The 19,798-nt window shown below is 43.7% G+C and overlaps 1 protein-coding gene across 1 annotated transcript in view; it reads right to left on the bottom strand.

The window, feature by feature from the left end:
• LOC135909440 (MAM and LDL-receptor class A domain-containing protein 1-like) overlaps positions 1-19,798 on the bottom strand; it is a 194,926-nt gene that overhangs the window by 129,001 nt on the left and 46,127 nt on the right. The window contains exons 14-20 of the mRNA XM_065441395.2: positions 14,294-14,577; positions 12,144-12,252; positions 10,654-10,776; positions 7,263-7,402; positions 5,489-5,599; positions 2,938-3,154; positions 401-565 (exon numbers count right to left, since the gene is read on the bottom strand). Coding sequence (XP_065297467.2) covers positions 401-565; positions 2,938-3,154; positions 5,489-5,599; positions 7,263-7,402; positions 10,654-10,776; positions 12,144-12,252; positions 14,294-14,577 — 1,149 coding nt within the window. The remainder of the gene's footprint in view (positions 1-400; positions 566-2,937; positions 3,155-5,488; positions 5,600-7,262; positions 7,403-10,653; positions 10,777-12,143; positions 12,253-14,293; positions 14,578-19,798) is intronic.

Genomic DNA, 19,798 nt, shown 5'->3' with positions numbered 1-19,798 from the left:
ATTCATCTGTGCTGATTGCACGCTGCGTGAAGGAAGCAATGCTCGCCTATTCTTTCTTTGGCAGACATTCTGCAATGAATGTGAAACGTCCAAGTAATAGGCAGGGAAATAACATGTGGTAATAAAAAAATCTAGGTATTACGTAATTTTTATTGAACAGCAATGACGTTTCATAAAACACACATGTTGCCTTTATTTTCAATTTTTAATAAAGAAACTGTCATTTCTGCAGGGCAAAGCCCACCAGCCTAAATCTACAGCATTTCGAAGTAGGAAATTTTCAGTCGTTTTACTATAGTGCACGCTAAGCGCATTTCTCACGTGTTGGACGTTATAATTCATTTCACTTTTTATTTTAGAGGCATGCTCGCAGCGAGAAAGATTGCTTGTGCTTACTTACCAAAACCTTTTCTGAAGTACTCAATCGCCACGTCAATGCCTCCGTCAGCCACATCGAAAATCGGACTTTGTAAGGATATGGGTTTGATCTGCTTGGGCACTTCTTCCGATTCATCTTCTGCTCTGTCAGTGGTGAGGTCGAGGTAGGCGAACGTGGATGACCTGCCTGCAATCGGACGTCACACGAAATTCCGCAAAAAGCAATCACACGTCATCCCGCAATTTGCTGCAATGGGCGTTAGTTCATACCGTTTTCGGCACTTCGCGTTTTTTTTTTCTAATCTATATTTAGCATTTGATTGAAAAACACAGCGTGTAATTGCAACAGGATGTCGAAGACAGCATAAAATTGGCAAAATATGTGCTACAAAAACGCAATACCCACGCCCGATCGAAAACCGTAATTTTTGTGCAAGCGCTCGTCATGTGGTCTATTTCTTCGTTCCTTTACTCTATTGCTAAGCAATGGTTGCTTTGTGATTCACAACGCAAATAGTCGCTGAGACAAAGAAAACGCGGAAAGTATTCGTGTCATCCCTGCTTTTGTTGCTTTTCGCTGTAAATCAATAACATGTTCCTGTTCGCCGAGTACAGAGTGAGAAGAAACAGAATTACAGCTTTGCTATTGCTAATAAACGTGGATCATAATCTGTCTTATCTATGCTGCCAAATGAACCACTCCCGACCCCTCTTTTTTTTTTGTAACTGTCTGGCATATACAGAGAACGCCCGTAAATATACGTTGATAGCACATGAAAAGGATGGACAAATAGACGACTGAATAGAACAAAATAAAATGGAACTTTCGAAAAATAACTTATTGCGCTACACTCAATCCAACTCCATTTAAAAATATAAAATTCACACGATATATACTTCTAGCGCCAAGGGATAGTCGTATGTCAACCAACACTGATGCCGGACTCATACGTGATTATGCATGTCGTCTGCAGATGTTTAACAAAGGTATGACACAATACACAAGCTTCGCCAACAAGTTCGTATAATTACTACTGTCAAGGCAAATCATGATAATGAATCTAGCTTACAGGATCTTTTATATATTCTGCTTGTATACCGACGCTGTTATAGGAAGTACTGGTGTACAGTTCAGGATGACGGCCTGTTTCAGTTTTAAACAGCTTTAAGGTAGCGCGTTTAAAAGACAGCAAAAAAGACACACAGGGACACACATGGCGGTAACTTCAGACAACTATTCTTTTATCCTGGCTTTTAATGGCGCTACCGTAAACCTATCCTAGAGGCGTTACTAACAAGCCCACATTGCAACCCTCGTGAACTGAATTTCAGTCTATGGCGTTTTGAAACATCTGGAACTTCGCGCTTTTTTTGTTACATAGCTAAGCGACACGCTGTGTCAAGTGCTCAGCGACTTGCAAACCTTTGACAACGACTACGTTTGCCCCGCATGCCCTATCACTCGAGGAAGGCACTGTTTACGCAAGTAAAAGTCGCAGTGTCGCCCGAAAAGCGAAGAATATATAGGGACAGGCTAATGTTAGACAACTAAAAGAAGTAAGGCTCGTAGTTTTATAGACATCATAGATTGCAGTAAACGTTCTCTCACTAATTAAATAAGTGAGCATGGTGCCAAGCGCGCGCGAACAAACACTAACAGAAGAACGCCCGCGCACGCTGTCTCGACGCTGGCGCGATGAAGCGCAGGGGCCAGCAGCGGCGGAGATAACCGGAGATTAGCAGCACGGCGTGCAGTAGCGTGCTCAAGGGGCCGCAGCCAAGTGCTGCCGTAAATACGATTTGTTTGACACAACACGGCGCCAAACGGCCGCACCGCCACCGTCTCGCTAGCCTAAAACAGGCAAGGCCGAGGAGTGACCCATTCAGGGCCGACACTTCAACGACACTGCCAGTAGCGGGAAGGATCGGTGTGTCCGTTGCCCGTGATGCGTATAGTGCCTACGTACACAGTCTTGTTGAATTAAGAACGCAATAGCGCGCAAGCGCTATAAGCCTGCCTCTGACGCAGAGAAAGCAACACCGTTTGGTAGAGAGCCAGAAAAAGCGAACTTTCCGTCACGTGACCCAACAGTCCCGTCTCACTGAAGGAAGCAGATGCGAGAACCCTCTGACGCCCCTCACTTATGTTTACTGCTACTAGCATGCTTAATTACTGCTACTAGCGTGCTGTTACAGCTGGAGGGAAAACACAAAGGCTGAATACATTTGACGCATACATAACTAAAAACTGATTTTAATGTGCGAGTAGTAAACATAAATGTCGGCTATTACTAGCACTAGCACTAGTACAGGATGCACACGGGTTTTATGCGCAACATTCATCTCGCAAAGGGCACATTTACATTCAGTGTTTTATGCTACCGATGCATTTGCACAACGTTCACACGCTGTCTTTAAAGGCGCTATATTTACTGTAAGTGAAGCATAGACAGCGGTCATAAGAATTCTGTTCCCTCATGTAAATATTGAACTATCATGAATACGGGCGTTTAGCACGACAGAAGAGGAGGAAATGATGAAGTATTTGCACGGGCTTACCTTGAGGCAGAGGAGCACCACGGTAGAGATGGGGATTTTCCAGACGACCAGATCCGACGAGCCATCGGAAACAGCCATCGAATTTGTTCACGTAGCCGCACAGACCATCGGTGAAGTCGCATTCGGCGGGGTGGTCGCAAGCGTCCGGTCGCAGAATAACGTCATCGATGCTCAATGACTGAGCCAGGCTGCCCGAGAAGTTTGCTCTAAATGCCACCTGCACCGACGGCGGGAAGATATTCATAGAAGAGGACAGAAAAAAAAAGGACGCAGGCGCTTTGTTCAGACAACGCAATCAAAATGGAAAGGCAGGCAGACATTCCAGAAAATAGTCCGTCTGCCCACTGTATACATGGAAAGCGTAACAAACAGAAGGCAAAAAGGGAGACGACGAAGACATTAAAATGTCTGTGCCATAAGAAGAAAGAGCGCCAATTATCTTACGTACCTTGCGAAAGTATTTATTCATCACTGCTTTTTATTCCTTTACTATACGCTGTTTCACCTCAAAATTAATTACAGCTTTCTGTATTTTTTGTAATAATTATGTTAAACACACTTTTAAAACGCCTAGTTCTTGGCGACTGATATTTGGTTAGGCCAACTGTTGGCAAAGGAAACAATACGCACCTGCTTATATGTCGACAACCTTTACTGCCATGCGGAACCTTAAAAGCATCATTACACCTTTCCGAATTATCCGCGCCACCTGGTATTTATTTTAGGCCCAAAGAGCTCCGTTTTTCATTGTTGCAGCATTCCTACTTCTCCTTCATTCTCAGAGTACCTTGATGGATTTTTTTTAGTAAGTCTTTCTTTCGTTTATGTATACACGAAGGTATTCATATTGCTTGACCATGTGTATGACTTGCTGTTGAATAAATGCCACATCAATACTTGATTTATCTGTGAAAAAAGTAAGACAGAAATATGTCGTTTCGGTGCTGCCAGCATCAGCATGCGACACCTGGTGGTACGAAATGCAAAAAATAATGACTGCTTCCATTTTATAGAGCAAAATTACAGCAAATAACTTTCATCTGTTTTACCAACTTTCCAGTGGCTATGCCTATTCAGCAAAGTGACATTTCACCCCGTCGCCAATGAAATCGCATGGCTTCTAATAATTAGGTTAGGATAGGTATTCTGCGCTCGCATGGACTAACCAGCGTACCAAATTATTTTCACATTCAACTCCACCGCCATTTCTTGCAAACGGTGTATTTCTACCTAGTCATTAGAAACGTAATTTTCTTCGCTAATTCAGATATACATTCATCTGTTTGATCCGTTTTTCACAAGTACCGGCAAGAAATAACAGCCGCATATGATACTTTATTTTACAACTGACACATTATGTAGAGAAATGTGGTGACGCTCACTCACTTATTGCTTTCTTCACTTTTACACCGAAACTCAGTTTGCGAATGCTCCCTGACCTCCACGAACCGCGGCTGCGTTTAGAAAAAGTTTATTTCGGCAAGAGACGATACGAACAATCAGTCACAATCACGGACAATTCCACCAGGATGACGACATATAAAAAGCGGATCATTGTATACGCGGTACGTTTTCAAAGTAGTGTCCGAGTCCTCACTCACCAACATATAATCACGTAGACCTACGGAAAGGTACAGTTGCACATAAACTAAATTTCACATGTATAGAATGATGTTTCATATATGCACTGTACACCATGGTTATGTACAATGATGTTGAAGAGACATACAGACATACAAGAATGATAATGTATACGAGAGTACACACACATAAAACTCACGGGCACCTACATTCTATGTGCATTAAATTAATACTTCTGATCGCCTGGCTACCAGAACCGGGCAGGTCGAAAATTGAGCCATACGCGTCCATCAGCCCCCGACAGGAAACGGCATGACCACTCTCGAAGGAACTCTTCTCCAACTTTCTGCTTGGAGCTGTAACTGCTGCTGCTGTGCTGCAGCAGCTGCACATAAGGTAGCGCTGTTCTGCGCGCGCACGCAGAACAGCGCCACCTTATTCTCTACCGTTATAGAGTCCAGGCTACTGGCCTTGTTCTCTGTGGTATTATTCAGTGACGAAACAAAGTACACTTTTAGTATCTTCTTTGCAATTGATGCATATTCTCGGGAGCACAATTCCTTTAATAAGGAAAGCCGCTCTGACGTTTCTGTGCCTACTTTTGTAACCATAAGGATCAATGGCACGTATTCTTCCATGCCTCTTGGAGAAAATCACCGCGTATAATGCTGATAATGCTGACAATGTCAATACTTTGTCACAAACTCACAGCGGTGGATTTGCCAATAAATGGGCAGCTAACTTAAAATTAATAAGAATAATTGAAGAAATGCAAGGCAATATCAAGTAGCGACATAAGTTGTGACGCCAGAAATATTGCGCGTACGCCAGTTGTTTTTACGCCAAAGACGCAGGAATGAAATGGTTAAATTTATAGCATTTCATTACCCGCTTCACGATAGCTTCGCTTGCCACAGATTCCAACATTTGCGTCGGATATGCGTAAGTATTCATTTTCTTGTTGACTCACTTGGAATGTCTTGTTTTGCACGATGTCAGCTCGCGCCAGCATCCACTGACGTTCCATGTGCGCGGGCTTCCTCCAAACAACACTGCGTGCGCCATTCACCACTAGCTCCACCTACGTTATGACAACGCACCCAAGTGAGTGTTGCGCGAAGCCTTATGTTTCTTTGGAGTGATACAAAATACAATTGGCACAAGTTAGGATGAGTACACCGGCACGGTTCTTGATGCACAACGATTATGGATGTTTTAAGTCACAGCAGCGTTTCGAAGGTCAGGAGGGTGGAAATGTGCAGTAAAATAGATCCAGTCCAGAAACATAACTAAATATTGTGTCTAGGATAAGCTATTTCTTTATCCCCATCTGCCTATCTAATAATATATCAAACATACAATCTGAACCAACTTCTTTTTTGCAATAAGAAGTTGGTTGACAAGTTGGTGGTTGACAAGAAGAAACCCTTGTCAACCACGCAGGGTTTCGTTGTCGCTCGATTCTGCGCTACATATATAGATAGTGTACTACTTCTCGAGGAAAAGCTGGGCAAGAAAAGTGGCAGCTGCAAATGTTCCGCCATGTTATAACTACTCTCATTTTTGCAACACTAAATATATTGAAAATAATATGCAAAACGAAGCATTTACACGAAGCCCGCACGTATGCACAACGTGTAAAGTTCATTCCGTATATTTGTAGCAAGATCACATGGCTATTTATAAAACATGGACGTAAAATTGGAGGACGCTGAAGCTTCGCCTTAACGCGACAGCGGCAGCGTTTTAACGCGATAGCGTTAAGGAGCTCGTGTCGCAGAAAAATCGGTGTCGGTGGTGCTGGCCGTGAGCGATAGATCCCGGCTTTATTATTTCTAAGGAATGCTTAAGTTTGTCGAGTTTCTAATGTACTAGTACACCCGTCCTTTCTCCATCTTTGCCTACTTCAAAGACAAGAAAAACGCAGATAAAGGTAACATAAACTATCTCCTCGACGCACACGTCAAAGTGCTTGTCGGCCAGAAAGTCTGCGACCAATTCGAGCTTGCTCACAGTTATGGTTATTAGGCTTCGCTGGTACTGGAGTTTACAGCTATTTATCGAAGAGCGCACCTCCTACTGATAACGGCCTATAACTCACGTAACGCGTTTGAAGCTGGGATTCAAGTTTGATAGACGATGCCGCTGAAAAGCATGAGATTTTGATCTTCCGAACATAAGATGATGTAGACGTTACAATACAAAAAAGTAGCACGTGGCTGACTCCAAATTAAGAAAGTGGGTGTTGTTCTCGTTCGATTTCAGCGTACTTTCTCTTTGCCTTATAACTTCTAATGTATTTCTGCGTAAGTCAAAAGAGGAGCTGCAGGACACTTTCATTTAGAGAGAGATTTCAACAGAGTATGGTCTTTCTTAAAGTAACAAAAGCTATGTGCCAAAGCATTAACACTGTACTTCCCAATGTACCATACATGCTACGAGTTTCGTGCCTTAAAATTCTTATTGAAGCGCGATAAACTTAATGCCGAACCCATAGTTGAGTTCTTGATATGCTGATGTGGTTTTCCTGTGGTGGATAGTTTAGTAAACCGCTGACGTTTATAATAAATTAGTACAGTAATGAAGTTATAACCGAAGCAAGTTTCTTATTTGTTTTTTTGTCTACTAATGCACTCTCCCTAATGCACGCTCCATCAATTATCGAGTAAAACTTTCGAGAAAAATATTCCGAAAAGCAATGCTGCAGATATAAGAGTATGACTCCCAGAATTGTTTTTTATTACTTGCAGACCGGCGTCGCCTCCCTTTTCCTCCAGGTACCAGAACTCCAAGCACTGCGGCTCATTCTGTCCGGGCCAGTTAGGACTGGTCACCGTGGCACCTTTGGGTGGTGAAGAAGCTTGCGTGACCGTCATGACGTACACTGCGGGTAACCACAATGAAGGAGTACATTCGGCTGTTGCAAAAGGAGCTAACCTTCATCTGAGGTGCCACCAGCAGTCTCAAAATATTCCCCCCCAAAAAAGGAATCACGTGTCATGTTTTCTCATTAGTAAAACAGTCGCTTGAATATTTGTGCATCCGTACATAGGAATAAGGTAATTGTTATTAATAGTGTGTATTTGATCGAATGTATTGTTTTCACTTTCAAACGGGACATTCACTTCACTAAACGAGAAATCCTGACTTCGCGAGGAACGACAATATATACCCGTAAGGCGGTAAATGTTTCCCTTGGAACACTCACGTTGCAGCGTCGATTGTGCGGTATTATGAAAGGTAGCGTGATTAAAGTAGATAACCGCTCTGGGGAAACGCATTCCAACTGCTACGAATACCACAGAACCCCGAGTACGCTCCGTTACCACCCTAAGAAACTAAAAAAATAATAAAAAGTTACACGCAACGCTGGCTCAATGTCCATGGCGTTATGCTGTTGAATTCGAGGTGTCGAATTCAATCCCAGCCCCGCCGACCGCCTTTCGACTGGGTTGAAACAAAAAATCCCCCTTGTACTTTTATATTGGTGCACGTTATGGAACAACGGGAAGTCGAAATTAATCCGATGTCTCCAACTACCACGTGCCTCACATACAGATCGTAGATTTAGGATATAAAGCCTCCTCAGAAGATATTTATTTTACATAATGAACGATGATAACGTTCCCACAAACTGCGATAACTTCGTAAACAAACAGCGCGAATAGATTATGTAAAGGAACAAAGTAACAACGGTTTCTGTTCAGAAATTAGGTAAACTTACACCTCATTCTGCAAGAAAAAGGAAAAAGAATGGCCTATTACCATCTAGACGGCTTGCTTTCGATAAGTGTGGCACGCATCTCAAATTCCGGAGGTTTAAAATTGGCAATTAGATATAATATTACCATTAGTACAGCAAGCAGAATCCCTAAACATGGAGAAGTTGGTGCGGTTCATACGGACGCCTCTTAAAAGCATTTTAAATAAGACAACTGTGCCGATGTAATTCGTATAATACAGTCTGTGAATGTATTTTCCACAACAGTATAACGAAAGAATCACGCATCCTTACTATTAAGTTGTAATGTGGCTTTATTATGCATTGAAATATCCAATTTCTGTGATATATTACATTTTATTTTGACGAGCATTCCTGCTTACGTGCATATGTTGTGAACGCGGACCATAACGCTGTATACAGCGCGCGCTTTTCCATTGCAAATTTCTAGGAGTGCGCTTCCTTGAATAGAACCGGCCCGATAAGAATTATTCACTGGCCCTCCCTCTTTTGCGGCTACTTAGCATAAGGTCGAGGGACGTCCGCAGTTGTAGTTCACACGTCTTTTGAGAGCCTGTAGGACCCGTCCCTAGGTTGTGCCTCGGCATCCCTCAGCGTTACCGCGCGAACTCGTTCATGCGGCTTCTCGCGCGTTCGTCGTAGTCTTCTTTCACAGCTGGTGGCTCCAATGCCGCTCATCGTACCAGCGTTCCCATACTGCCACGCCCTGTGCGAAGGCGCTGGCTGCACTGGCGCACTGTCAGTCGGTGTGGTGATTTCGGTCTCAAATAATCTGCCTCAATTTAGAGCGAAATAAAAAGAAAAACGTGTGCAGGTGCGCTCAAATTTTGCATTGTGGAGTATTGCAATCGTCGGACATTATTTCATCAGCTGTGGGCTGTCACGGCCGTCTGACTTTAGCGTAACAGTACATCGCAGGTGCTACTATATGATTATCTATCATAGCTGTCGAAGATCACCACAGCAATACGTGAGTATTTGATTTCAGGAGCTCCAGGGTCATGCTCAAAGAACGGAGCTGTATGGCCTTCTCCAAGGCGCCAACAGTATTTAATTAGACACGTTTAACAGCCGGGATGGGCAATATACGGCACTCGTATGGCGCGGCAGAGCACTCCTGTTAAGTGCGTCAGTGCACAGAACATTCACCATAGAGAATTATACTTTTTTCAAGGAAGCCAGGGAAGGTGGCTGACGCCACTCTGTGAAGCAAGATCCTGCTGTAGCTGTATAACATATTATGTAGAGCAGAAATAAACGCTTTCATGACCACGTTTTTGTTCTGCCCGTTCTTTATATCCCGGAGAAATAAAGTTTAGATTAAACGCACGGAAGATAAGCAGTATTTTATGATCTCTGTATGACGATGAGTAGATTCCTCGATATATCGTTCATTGATATTTCAAGTGTTTAGGATTATTTAGTATTCAAGTATTTAGGAGCACAAGCATTTTGAAGTAACACTTTCAAGCGATCATTCTTGTAATTCTCATGTTGCTAACATAATACCATCCGCGAACAGGACGTTAGGGTTTTTAAAACGCCATCTATAGCACGGTCCTCAACATGTAAAATAATTAGCCTACAAATCATTTGTCCGGTCAAAACGAGAATTCGCATCGCGAATTTGGAATCCTTATCAAGGAAGCCTTATTAATGATCTCGAATCTGTACAAAATCGCGCAGCTCGTTTCATTCACTCGCCATATTCTTTTGATATCAGCGTTTCCTTCTTAAAAGCTGCATCCGTTGTATCCCCCTTATCGCCTCGTCGTCGCATTGCCAGCCTATCTTTATTGCACTAATTCTTTCACATACCTACGCATATCGCACCTTATATCCTTCGCCCTACATGCATATCTCACCGTACCAGCTATCAGCTACAGGTTTCCCGTCTACGCTCGCGCTTTGTCCCGCTTTCAAGCTCTTTTTTTCCTCGCACAACTGATGACTGAAACTGCTTTCCTAACGACGTTGTTGTCATGATGTGCCCAACGCAATTCGTTAAAAATGTTAAAAATAAACTTCCCGTTAATGGGACTATGCATATCTATTGGCACCCCTTACGCAATACCCCATTTATTGGGGCCTTTAAGGTAATAAAATGAAACGAAATGAAATATAACTTCTAATGGCGATTGGTTGCATTCTGGCGTTGACCACTGTTAATTTTCAGGTTTTCCTTCTGAAAGTAATGAGTATAAGTACGCGTTAATTGCAGCGCCAATGCAAGTCCGTATGTAGGAGTCACGTTCAATAAGGTTACAGTAAGTATGACTGCGCGTAAAGAATATAGGCAAATTATATTGCTGACTTCTTGATTTCGTTCATGAGTATTTCAGGAAGACTACAACAAACACCAAAACCTACCTAAACATTGAACGTATACGCACCAGAGTTCACAGGACCGGAGCGCATATCCAGGGTAGGTTCTTCAAACCAGTACTGCTTCGCCTGTCGTCGCCAACCACTGGTAGATTGCCATCCACATTCGTCGAACTCGAAGTCGCAGTAGCCTGGAAATGGTGCATAGTCGTCATTTAGCGGAAGACATAACTTTATATAGTAGCAGTAAAAAAATGACAGCTTTGACTAAGCAGATGTTTTTCTCCGGTTTTTGCAGTATTTTGCACTAATCTCTAATCTGCGCAGTCCTTGACACATTAGAATTGAGTAACACGCACTGACATACATCAACTGTTTTTGACAAGGCTACGACTTCCAAGGTAGTGGGGTGCCACGAAATAGCCGAGATGGTAAACCACACGCAGTGCATGTAGTTAGTGCGTATGTTGTAGTTGACCGACTACAATTCCCACTTGAAGCTTTAAGCAATGAAAGTAGTGCTTGCGGAAAAACTTATTCCATGCATAACCCCCCTTACTGCCTAATCATCGTTTAGTGCAATATTGCTACCGACACTCAACGATAATTATAATACACCACATTCTTACAATGCTTTATTATATACAATTTAAAGCACTGTAATTGACGTAAAAGCCAGGCAAACTCTTTGAAATGAATCACCCAGCCGAGTATTATGAAACAGAGATTTGAGAACTGTAGCTTTTCGCAGTTCCCCACCGGAAACTGCCAGAATGTCTGTGTCAGCACGCCGCTTTAGCTAGAATGCTCACCACATACACGCAACATACAGAAAAAAATAATGTGCTTCTTTTATACAATAAACTATCGTAAGAAATATAACACAAATTCCTAGTGCGGGGCACACATGTGCCGCTAGTCCACTTCCAAGTACGTGTTATAGCTAAAGAAGTGTTTTGTGAAGTACATGTTATTTGAGAGTGAAACCATAGAGGCAGTGCAATGGAATGATAAATATGGCTTCATGTACAGATAAACCTTCCTGTGTCCCGGAAATTGCACGCACGACACTGTGGATATTCCGCTCTTTTATGTGAGATAAGAGATAATTTAAGCTATCGATGTATAGGAACAGGATTTTGACGTGAACAATCGCGCCTGTGGAGGTAACGTGGCATGCAGTGCTTTCCTTGTCGGTGTTGAGTAGGAATACGTTTGCAGCACAAAAAAATTTCAATAGCATGCTAACTTGGGCTGGTTGGTACATGTTTGAAGAAAACGAGTAACAGCGCTGGAGAACGGGGCGTGACTGAGACAGACGAAGCGCTGACTTTCAACCACTTTGGTTGAAAGCCAGCGCTTCGTCTGTCTCAGGCACGTCCCGTTCTCCAGCGCTGTTACTCGTTTTGCTAAAAAATGTATTGTGGCCCAAACTTATGCTGTACTAGCATGTAAGTAGCTCACTCTTTAGATATACGGCCGTCCATCGGAAAGCCGCTTTCACGAAGGTATGCGTCATTGCATACGAGGTGTGCTTAAAATACACAGTAAAGCTTACCTTTTGCGTCTGTAAGAACATCGCATGCGCCTGTTGTTACTTGTATTGGCCCCAAAGCAACAATCGCTGCTTTTTTTAGTGTTTTGAAGACCGCTGTTTCAAAAGTCAGCTGGAGAAAGAAACAAGATTTCCTGCTTTTGAACTTTTAATTTTCAAACATAGACATCTCATCACATCATAGCTGTTCGAAACTATCCGTCCTCTCTTTTACATTAAGCACGAGTAGAGGAACTGTAGCAGCCTTTGCAAGGCTTAGCCTGGCCTTCCTTTTTTTTTTCACCTTTCGGCGACAACTCAGAACCTGACGAAAGGCACCATGGAAACAAATAAAATACAAGGAAAGTACAAGGCAGTATTGAAATACTTCTCATTTACTTGTCGTGTAACGAATCAGATCCCATAATTTTGAGGCATAACCGAGAAAAAATGCGTTCCAAGGCTTTATAGCTATCGTTTTTTTTAGACTCTGGGGCGCAAACCAGCATCATTATCGTTTTAAATTCTGTGCGCAACTTCATTGAGGGCGTCTGTTTAAAAAATAAGGAAGTTTAAAATTATAAAGGCAATTTCAGATACGTGAGGAAGTTTTGAAGGTAACCCACTGCAGCCCCGTTAGGTCTAAGCATGGATACAATTGTACACCCGAACAGGTCGCATACAAAGTGACCCTTGGAAACAAAGGCACCAAGCTTTATTTTATCCATCTGATAACATCTTAAATGAAAAGAGTTAATGTAGACAGACAACGGAAATTGCGTAAATGACGTTACATGTTTCCTATGAATACTACAAATGTAATATATGTTGCATAAGTAAATGTGCTACGAGTTATTTGCCTTGGTTATCGTAAACCTATAACGTACCGCTTTTGAAATCTTCGGCTACAATTACATGAAACATCCAGCTCAATTAAGAGGGAGGGAGAGAAATGGGGACGGGAATGTCAGAGCAGCTTATTTCAATGATAGTTGTTACCCAATGAAAGAGCAATTGAATACAATGATAGGGCAGGTGACAATGGAGAACAAAGCAGAAAGAAGAAAATATAGTATGTACGTGATTCTCTACATGACAGGCCCCAATTTGAACACTACAGAAGAGGCAGCCAAAGGGCGTGAGTGTTCGAAAGCACATGGCGTAACCAATCAGAATCAGGGACTTCTCATGTTGTTGATGGTGCAGGTTATGCCAATCGCTAATTTTATCAGCCACGGGGTCCGTAAAATTGTTGCATTTCTCCGGCGCCTCAGAGGAAACCCTCCCATTAGGATTTCCTCCCTCAATACTTGGCAGACAAGCAAGTAACATGGTGCTGTGCGCTGTTTCTCACTACAGTTAAAACAGTTCGGCTATTCAGCGCTTTCTATGACCCGGCAGTACATATTTTTGATTATATTTTTTTTGTTGCAGACTGTGGATCAACCTTCCTACGTAGCAATTCCTTTTGTTGTATGCGACCTCTACAAGTGTTGGCTGAAGGGCACATCTTTCCTTCCTTTTATTTTGGTTTTGCGGGCACACTGTCACAACAATCAAAGCTCGAAACATGCAGCCATTCATGTTTTCTTTCTGAAATCTTGTGCCCCGCATTGCGAACGCAACGCTTATTGCTGGCACCATTTTGATTTATTTTGCTCTTAGCCTGCACGACAAGTTTCTCTGAGTGTTTTTAAGCAGCTACGACGCAACATTTTGACACGCGAGGTGCTACAGGACTACCAGCATGCACATACAACGCAAACTTTATTAGGTTGCCGCCAGATGCCTTATTCATATTCTTGAGCAGCATCTTTTGCACAATCAATTACCTTCGCGTTGTTTTCCATGAAACGCGAGTTTCAGGTGATAGCCGCGAACGCTGCCACACTCTTCGTATCTGTATCCCCTTACAACGTCTGCATCTTCAGCCCCCGTAATTAGGATATTTTTTTGTGACCCTGTACATTCTGAAACAACGCGTTGAGCTCAGTTCTTTGGACACTAAGAAATAACTGGCTCTTCTCCTTTAGCAAATAGCAGCATAAAGGCTAAATTTGACAAAATTCAATATATACGAGATAATTTCAGTGCCCCTGGGCTATTTAGGAATTATGTTTTGATTAGTTTCAATGCAGGTGAGTTTTAATGTGCATAAAATCCGAGTGAGGTACCTGGTTATGCGGAGTTTCGAGGATCATTGTTCGTCGGACGTTGTACCACTTGTCAGTCGTAGTGCGGCCTCGATGATTCACCAGTACCGAAGTGCGCCGCACAAAACCGGAGGTGGGCCCCGAGTTTATTAGGCTTAACCGCAGATTCGTGCCTCGGGCGCCAAACATGTGGTACCAGACCGAGACGCAGGCTGGTTCCGTCTGCACTCCGACAATGGGCGAGAACAGTCTCAGCAGGTCTTGGTTGGGCTCCAGAGTTGATCCGCTTGCGTGGATGAGGCCGCCTGTACGACAGGCACAAACGTCTACAAACCCACACCTATCTAGATGCTCCTTTCAACACGAAACGGAAGTTGCGTCGCTTTATGCATATATTCCACAGATTTCTTCTCTTCCATCGAGCTGATTGGAGAGTAACACGATTGAGTTTGACATTTTTGCTGCATGTACTACCATACTATATTTGCTCACAGTACTGATTTTGCCATAATTCAGCTGTTTGCAGTTCAGCTCGTCTACCTGCCTGTCGAAAGGCTACTATAGAGCAGAGACGTTTGCCAGGCTGTGCAGCCCTTAGTTACTGCCGCTGTTCATGTATAAAAGTAGAAAAAATTACTTGAAGCGGAAACCTATGCACAATTACGAACACGGAAACCGCATCTGCCTTCTTTCTAAACGTCATAATGTTTCCGCAGAAAAATAATTTACACCATAAATACCAGGTAGGACTAAAGTTCTCAGCAACAACGCTCGTATTTAACCATAATCCAATCCAGAATTCCCCTTTTGCCCACCTCATCGACCACATTTGAAGCCCATCTGTGAATCCCCATCTGCCTTTGATGTTTTATTCATCATACGTCCACTTCATGTAAGCTATGAATATAATTAAAGCAACACACACTGCCGCCAAGCTACTTAGTAAATTGGCATGTCTGAGTCTGTTGCACAAATACGCCTGTAACTGCCGGAATTTAATATGTCTCAAAATCTCTTCAGAACATCTCACAAGCTAATCATGGTTAATTATACCTTGCATTACTCAAGTTTGTTCACACGCTCAACTGTATCCTATTTGCATCTACCCAATACTGCCTAAGAACATTTGCTGCGATCCCGGGAACACAATTTGTCCGATATGTGACAATATTTTCTTATGGAACAGCTAGTTCAGATTAGTCAATATAATTTAGAATAAAAGCTAGTAGTGTGCGATACATACATGGCATATTCAGTGTATCAGAATGCGGCACCAAAGCGCTAAACGCATTCGTGAATTGAACTGCTGTCATCTCATATGGCGGTGGAAGCGGCTGAGGAGAATAAGCCGCCGCGGTTAGTTTATGGGAGCCGGCCAGCCATGGTGCCGATGGTCACGGGGATGAGGAAAGTAGATGCGATCACTCGGGGCGGAGCGATAGTATGTTGATCTATCAGGTGTACACCTGCACGCGTTGCATCTTTCTTGGTGGCCCTGGCGCGCATTGTTGCGCTACTACAAGTGTCACGTTTACTGATCAATAGTCTCCTAGGCAAACACTTGTCTTCATACACCGCGTTGCATAGAAGATTAAAAATTAAAACTTGCATTTTACAGAAAATCTGGGGACAGCATGATGGAGTGGCCATGCGGCTACCAGAAAGTCATAAAAGTTCACAGTACAACTCAAAGCATGTTCTTTTTTTATTTCGGGTACATTTTTTAGCATGTTTAGCACACATAATGCTTTTCGAAGGAGATCTGCATCATGGGAGGCAGCCTTTAATTGGCCTGCGTCATAGAATATCTGACCTGAGTGGCAGTTTTGGCACGTTGGTAATCCATAAGAACGTTGAAAAAAGCGGGAACTGGACCCTTGTGAAAAAGGCACATAGACGCACAAACACACAGGCGCTCCTTCCAGTAACCTATTCTTCAAATCATGCTGATACTTCATACACACCTCACATAATATGAGCAAATCAGTGCGCTGAACTGAAAATGGTACTCAAAGGCTTCACAACCTATCAGTTTTATATATTCCGTGTTGGCACACCAAGAAAATCAATTTTTTTGCTGTGCATTTCTCCCAGCTTTTCTAACTCTTCTGCTTCGATAATCTCCCTTGTAAGGTGAATATTGCTTCGGCCAACAATTTTTAAAGTGTCAAACAACGGATGACAGCCACATCACCTACAATGCAGGGAAAGAAAAGCACCAGCAAAGTTTCTTTACAACGTAAGAGTGCTCTCGCAACAGTTCGTTTGGTCATCATAACTGCAATCTCATGACGGAGGTAAAATCATATGATCACATGACACACTTAGCCTAATCTTGAAACTAGTCTTTGTGGTTGTTTCCGCTGCGACATTTTGTGGGTGCGTTTCGGTTTGTTATCTTGTGCAGCTTATCCTGCTTGTTAGGTGCCTAGAAGACGGTTCTGACTGACTAAAGGTGAGCCTAGTGCGTGCCCCAACGGGCACGTAACGGAGGAGCCAGTGGGGTGGATAGGGCGCATGTCATGAATTTGTAAAATGAGCGCGTTCGTGACGTTCCGAGGTCTACAGGATTTCGCATTCCCACACGTAAGCAGTTTTAAGTGTCATTCCCACACGTAAGCAGCTTCAAGTGTCTCTGCTAAATTTTTCATACCAATGATGAAAAAGCGGCGCCATTACTACTCGCTTGGAGTACAATTGAGACCGTAGGGAACCAGCGTGCAGGTAGTCTTCTTCCCTTGCTTGTATGCCGTTCCCGTTTATCAGCGAACACGTCACGCACACCTGCTAGTCACATATTTCTAGATGCTATGCTAACTGTATAGTGCGCTGGAACAGCGCTGTTGTGCGCCCGCGATTTTCTTTTAATGCGCAATATTATTTCTGAGTCGAGCCGGTTTTCCGTGTCTTCTTGTCTACGTACAACGAGCAGAGCCTCTATGCATTCTCCCTCGACTCGGAGGTAAAGAGCGCATTGGGGTGACCGAGCTAACGGTATCCGGCGTAATTATAATTGGGATCCTGCGTAACGCGGACGCGATCCGCGTGCGACGTAGTTACGCTACGTCGGCAGAAATTCTACGCTCTACATTCCAGCGTGTCTAGCGCGGGAATAGAACGGGGCCTGTCTCACGCCGGAGATGCTGAGTGCTTCGCGAGCTAGCTTCACTAGTCAGTGGCATGCTGGCCTATGCAGTTATACAGTTCCGTTTCACTGAAGCGAGCGTGTTGAGTTTGCGCCTTCGACAAACAACAAAGTGCTCGCTCGCCGCACGTTCGTGCGTTTGCGCTGCGACAACAGCATATCGCCGCGCTCTGCCGGCCACGTTTAACACCCTGAACTAAAGAGTGTAAGATTTTAGTGATCTTTGCTTCTGCAGCATGACGTATAGGAATAAAACGGCCGATACCGGGCACGCTGGAAGCGACGGATTATATCCGTGCCCTTAACCTGCTTTAACCTTAGCAACCTTAGGAGTCGGCCGATTAGACAACTACACCATCTGTGGTAAAATATAAGAAGTAGCTGAGGCTCGGCACGGCATGCACCCTCTAGCCCGGCTGTGGGCTCGACGCAAAGTGCGCGTAAAGACACGGCCAGACAAGTCGGACTCCAGCCGTGGTTTTATGTTTGGCCTATTTTGTTCTGGAGGCATTGCATTTATGCATGGCTTGCCACCGCATCTAAACCATGGCCGCCGCGTCGCGTTATCCCTCATCACAAATGTAGCATGTGGTTCCTCCTAACATCGTTTCTGGAATTGTGCGGGAAAGGTTTTGTTCGCCTATTCGATACATCCGATGTAGAAACGCCCGAAATGTCTCGAAGATATTGCCCTGCCGGAAATGATCATTCGATAATGTCGCCCCTGAATACAACTTACATATGCTTTTCATGCGGCATCTCCGCTTGTAGCACTCATAGTTTTCCCTACAAAGCGTTTGGCAAGCAGATCTTGAATGGGTTAGTGATTGTGTTCGTGAAATGTAGCTTGTGCAGCTTCATCAAGTGAAGATTACATGTTTTGTGCGCGTTATTTCGTCCGCATTGCATTTGGCTGCTGTGGTGCGGTGAACGCAGGCGCCCTTAAAACTCAGAGAGGAAAGATATGTTTGGCCTTCCTCTACGAAGCGTTGCGTATTGTACAGCCATAGCTCCTGTTTTATGTGTTCGAGCCTCCGACGGCCTCGCAACAAATCTGTATTCTTGCAACAGCTCAAATGACGTGCTCCACGAGAAGGCACCATCAATTAGCAAATGCTCAGCGAGGGGCGCATGTGGGCGCCTTGACGCAACCTAAGAGATCATCAGTCTTGCGATGTTCTGAGACTTTCGCTATATGCAGGTCCCTACCACTCGCTGCCAGATGCAGGCGTCATCCGCCTAGGCCCCATCAAATAAAATTATGGGGTTTTACGTGCTAAAACCACTTCCTGATTGTGAGGCACGCCATAGTGGAGGACTCTGGAAATTTCGACCACCTGGGATTCGTCGTGCACCTAAATCTAAGTCATTATTCAAAAGACTAGCGCACAATAGCAGGGACAAAAACAGAGAAGACGACAGGACGAGCGCTAAACATCAACTGGTTTTTTTACTGCGAGCGAAGGTACATATATACATTTCATTGGTGCATGCGCACAGAGTGTTAAAACAGTACAATCTCATTCTAATCGAAATGTGGCAGACTGTTCTGCAAGTACATTTTTTTTCTTTTTTGGACAAGGCAAGTGAAGCCGTGCTGTCGCAGTTATCCCCTTCCCTGTCAATGTGATATGCCTCACAAATCTCGCGCCCCCACCTTGTGCCTCCCCTACCAAGCACACACGTGGTGTCAAACGCAGGCACGCACCCGCATCGCTTACAGTGCATGGCCAAATGCGATGCGGGTGCGTGCCTGCGTTTGACACCACGTGTGTGCTTAGTAGGGGAGGCACAAAGTGGGGGCGCGAGATTTGTGAGTCAAATCACATTGACAGGGAAGGTGATAACTGCGTCAGCACGGCTGCACTTGCCTTGTCCAAAAAAGGAAAAATGTACTTGCAGAACAGTATGCCACATTTTGATTAGAATGAGATTGTACTGTTTTAACACTGTGTGCGCATGCACCAACGAAATGTATATATGTACCTTCGCTCGCAGTAAAAAACCAGTTGATGTTTAGCGCTCGTCCTGTCGTCTTCTCTTTGTCCCTGCTATTTTGCGCTAGTCTTTTGAATAATGATGACACACCAACTAACCCAGCTTTCTGCCTTGATCACTAAATCTAAGCACATGAGTAGGCCCTATTCAAAGGCAGATAATAAGAAAATTAGACAGTTACCAGCCCTGCGACTTTGCCGAGATTACATTGATAGTACATGCTGAGCATTTGTAGGTATTTCAGCCCGAATGAAATTTTGTTGCAGTTTGCCTTTAAAGCGGCATTCAGTGTTCAACTACTGCTCATGATTTGAAGTTTCTGTCTTCCTTTGAAATCATGTCTTGTTTTGAACCGAAGAAATACAGATGTGTATCTCACATAG

This window comes from Dermacentor albipictus, chromosome 3, assembly GCF_038994185.2.
Source record: "Dermacentor albipictus isolate Rhodes 1998 colony chromosome 3, USDA_Dalb.pri_finalv2, whole genome shotgun sequence".
NCBI classification, from domain to species: domain Eukaryota; kingdom Metazoa; phylum Arthropoda; class Arachnida; order Ixodida; family Ixodidae; genus Dermacentor; species Dermacentor albipictus.
The sequence above is the reverse complement of the archived record's forward strand: the minus strand, read 5'-3'. Positions and strand labels throughout refer to the sequence as shown.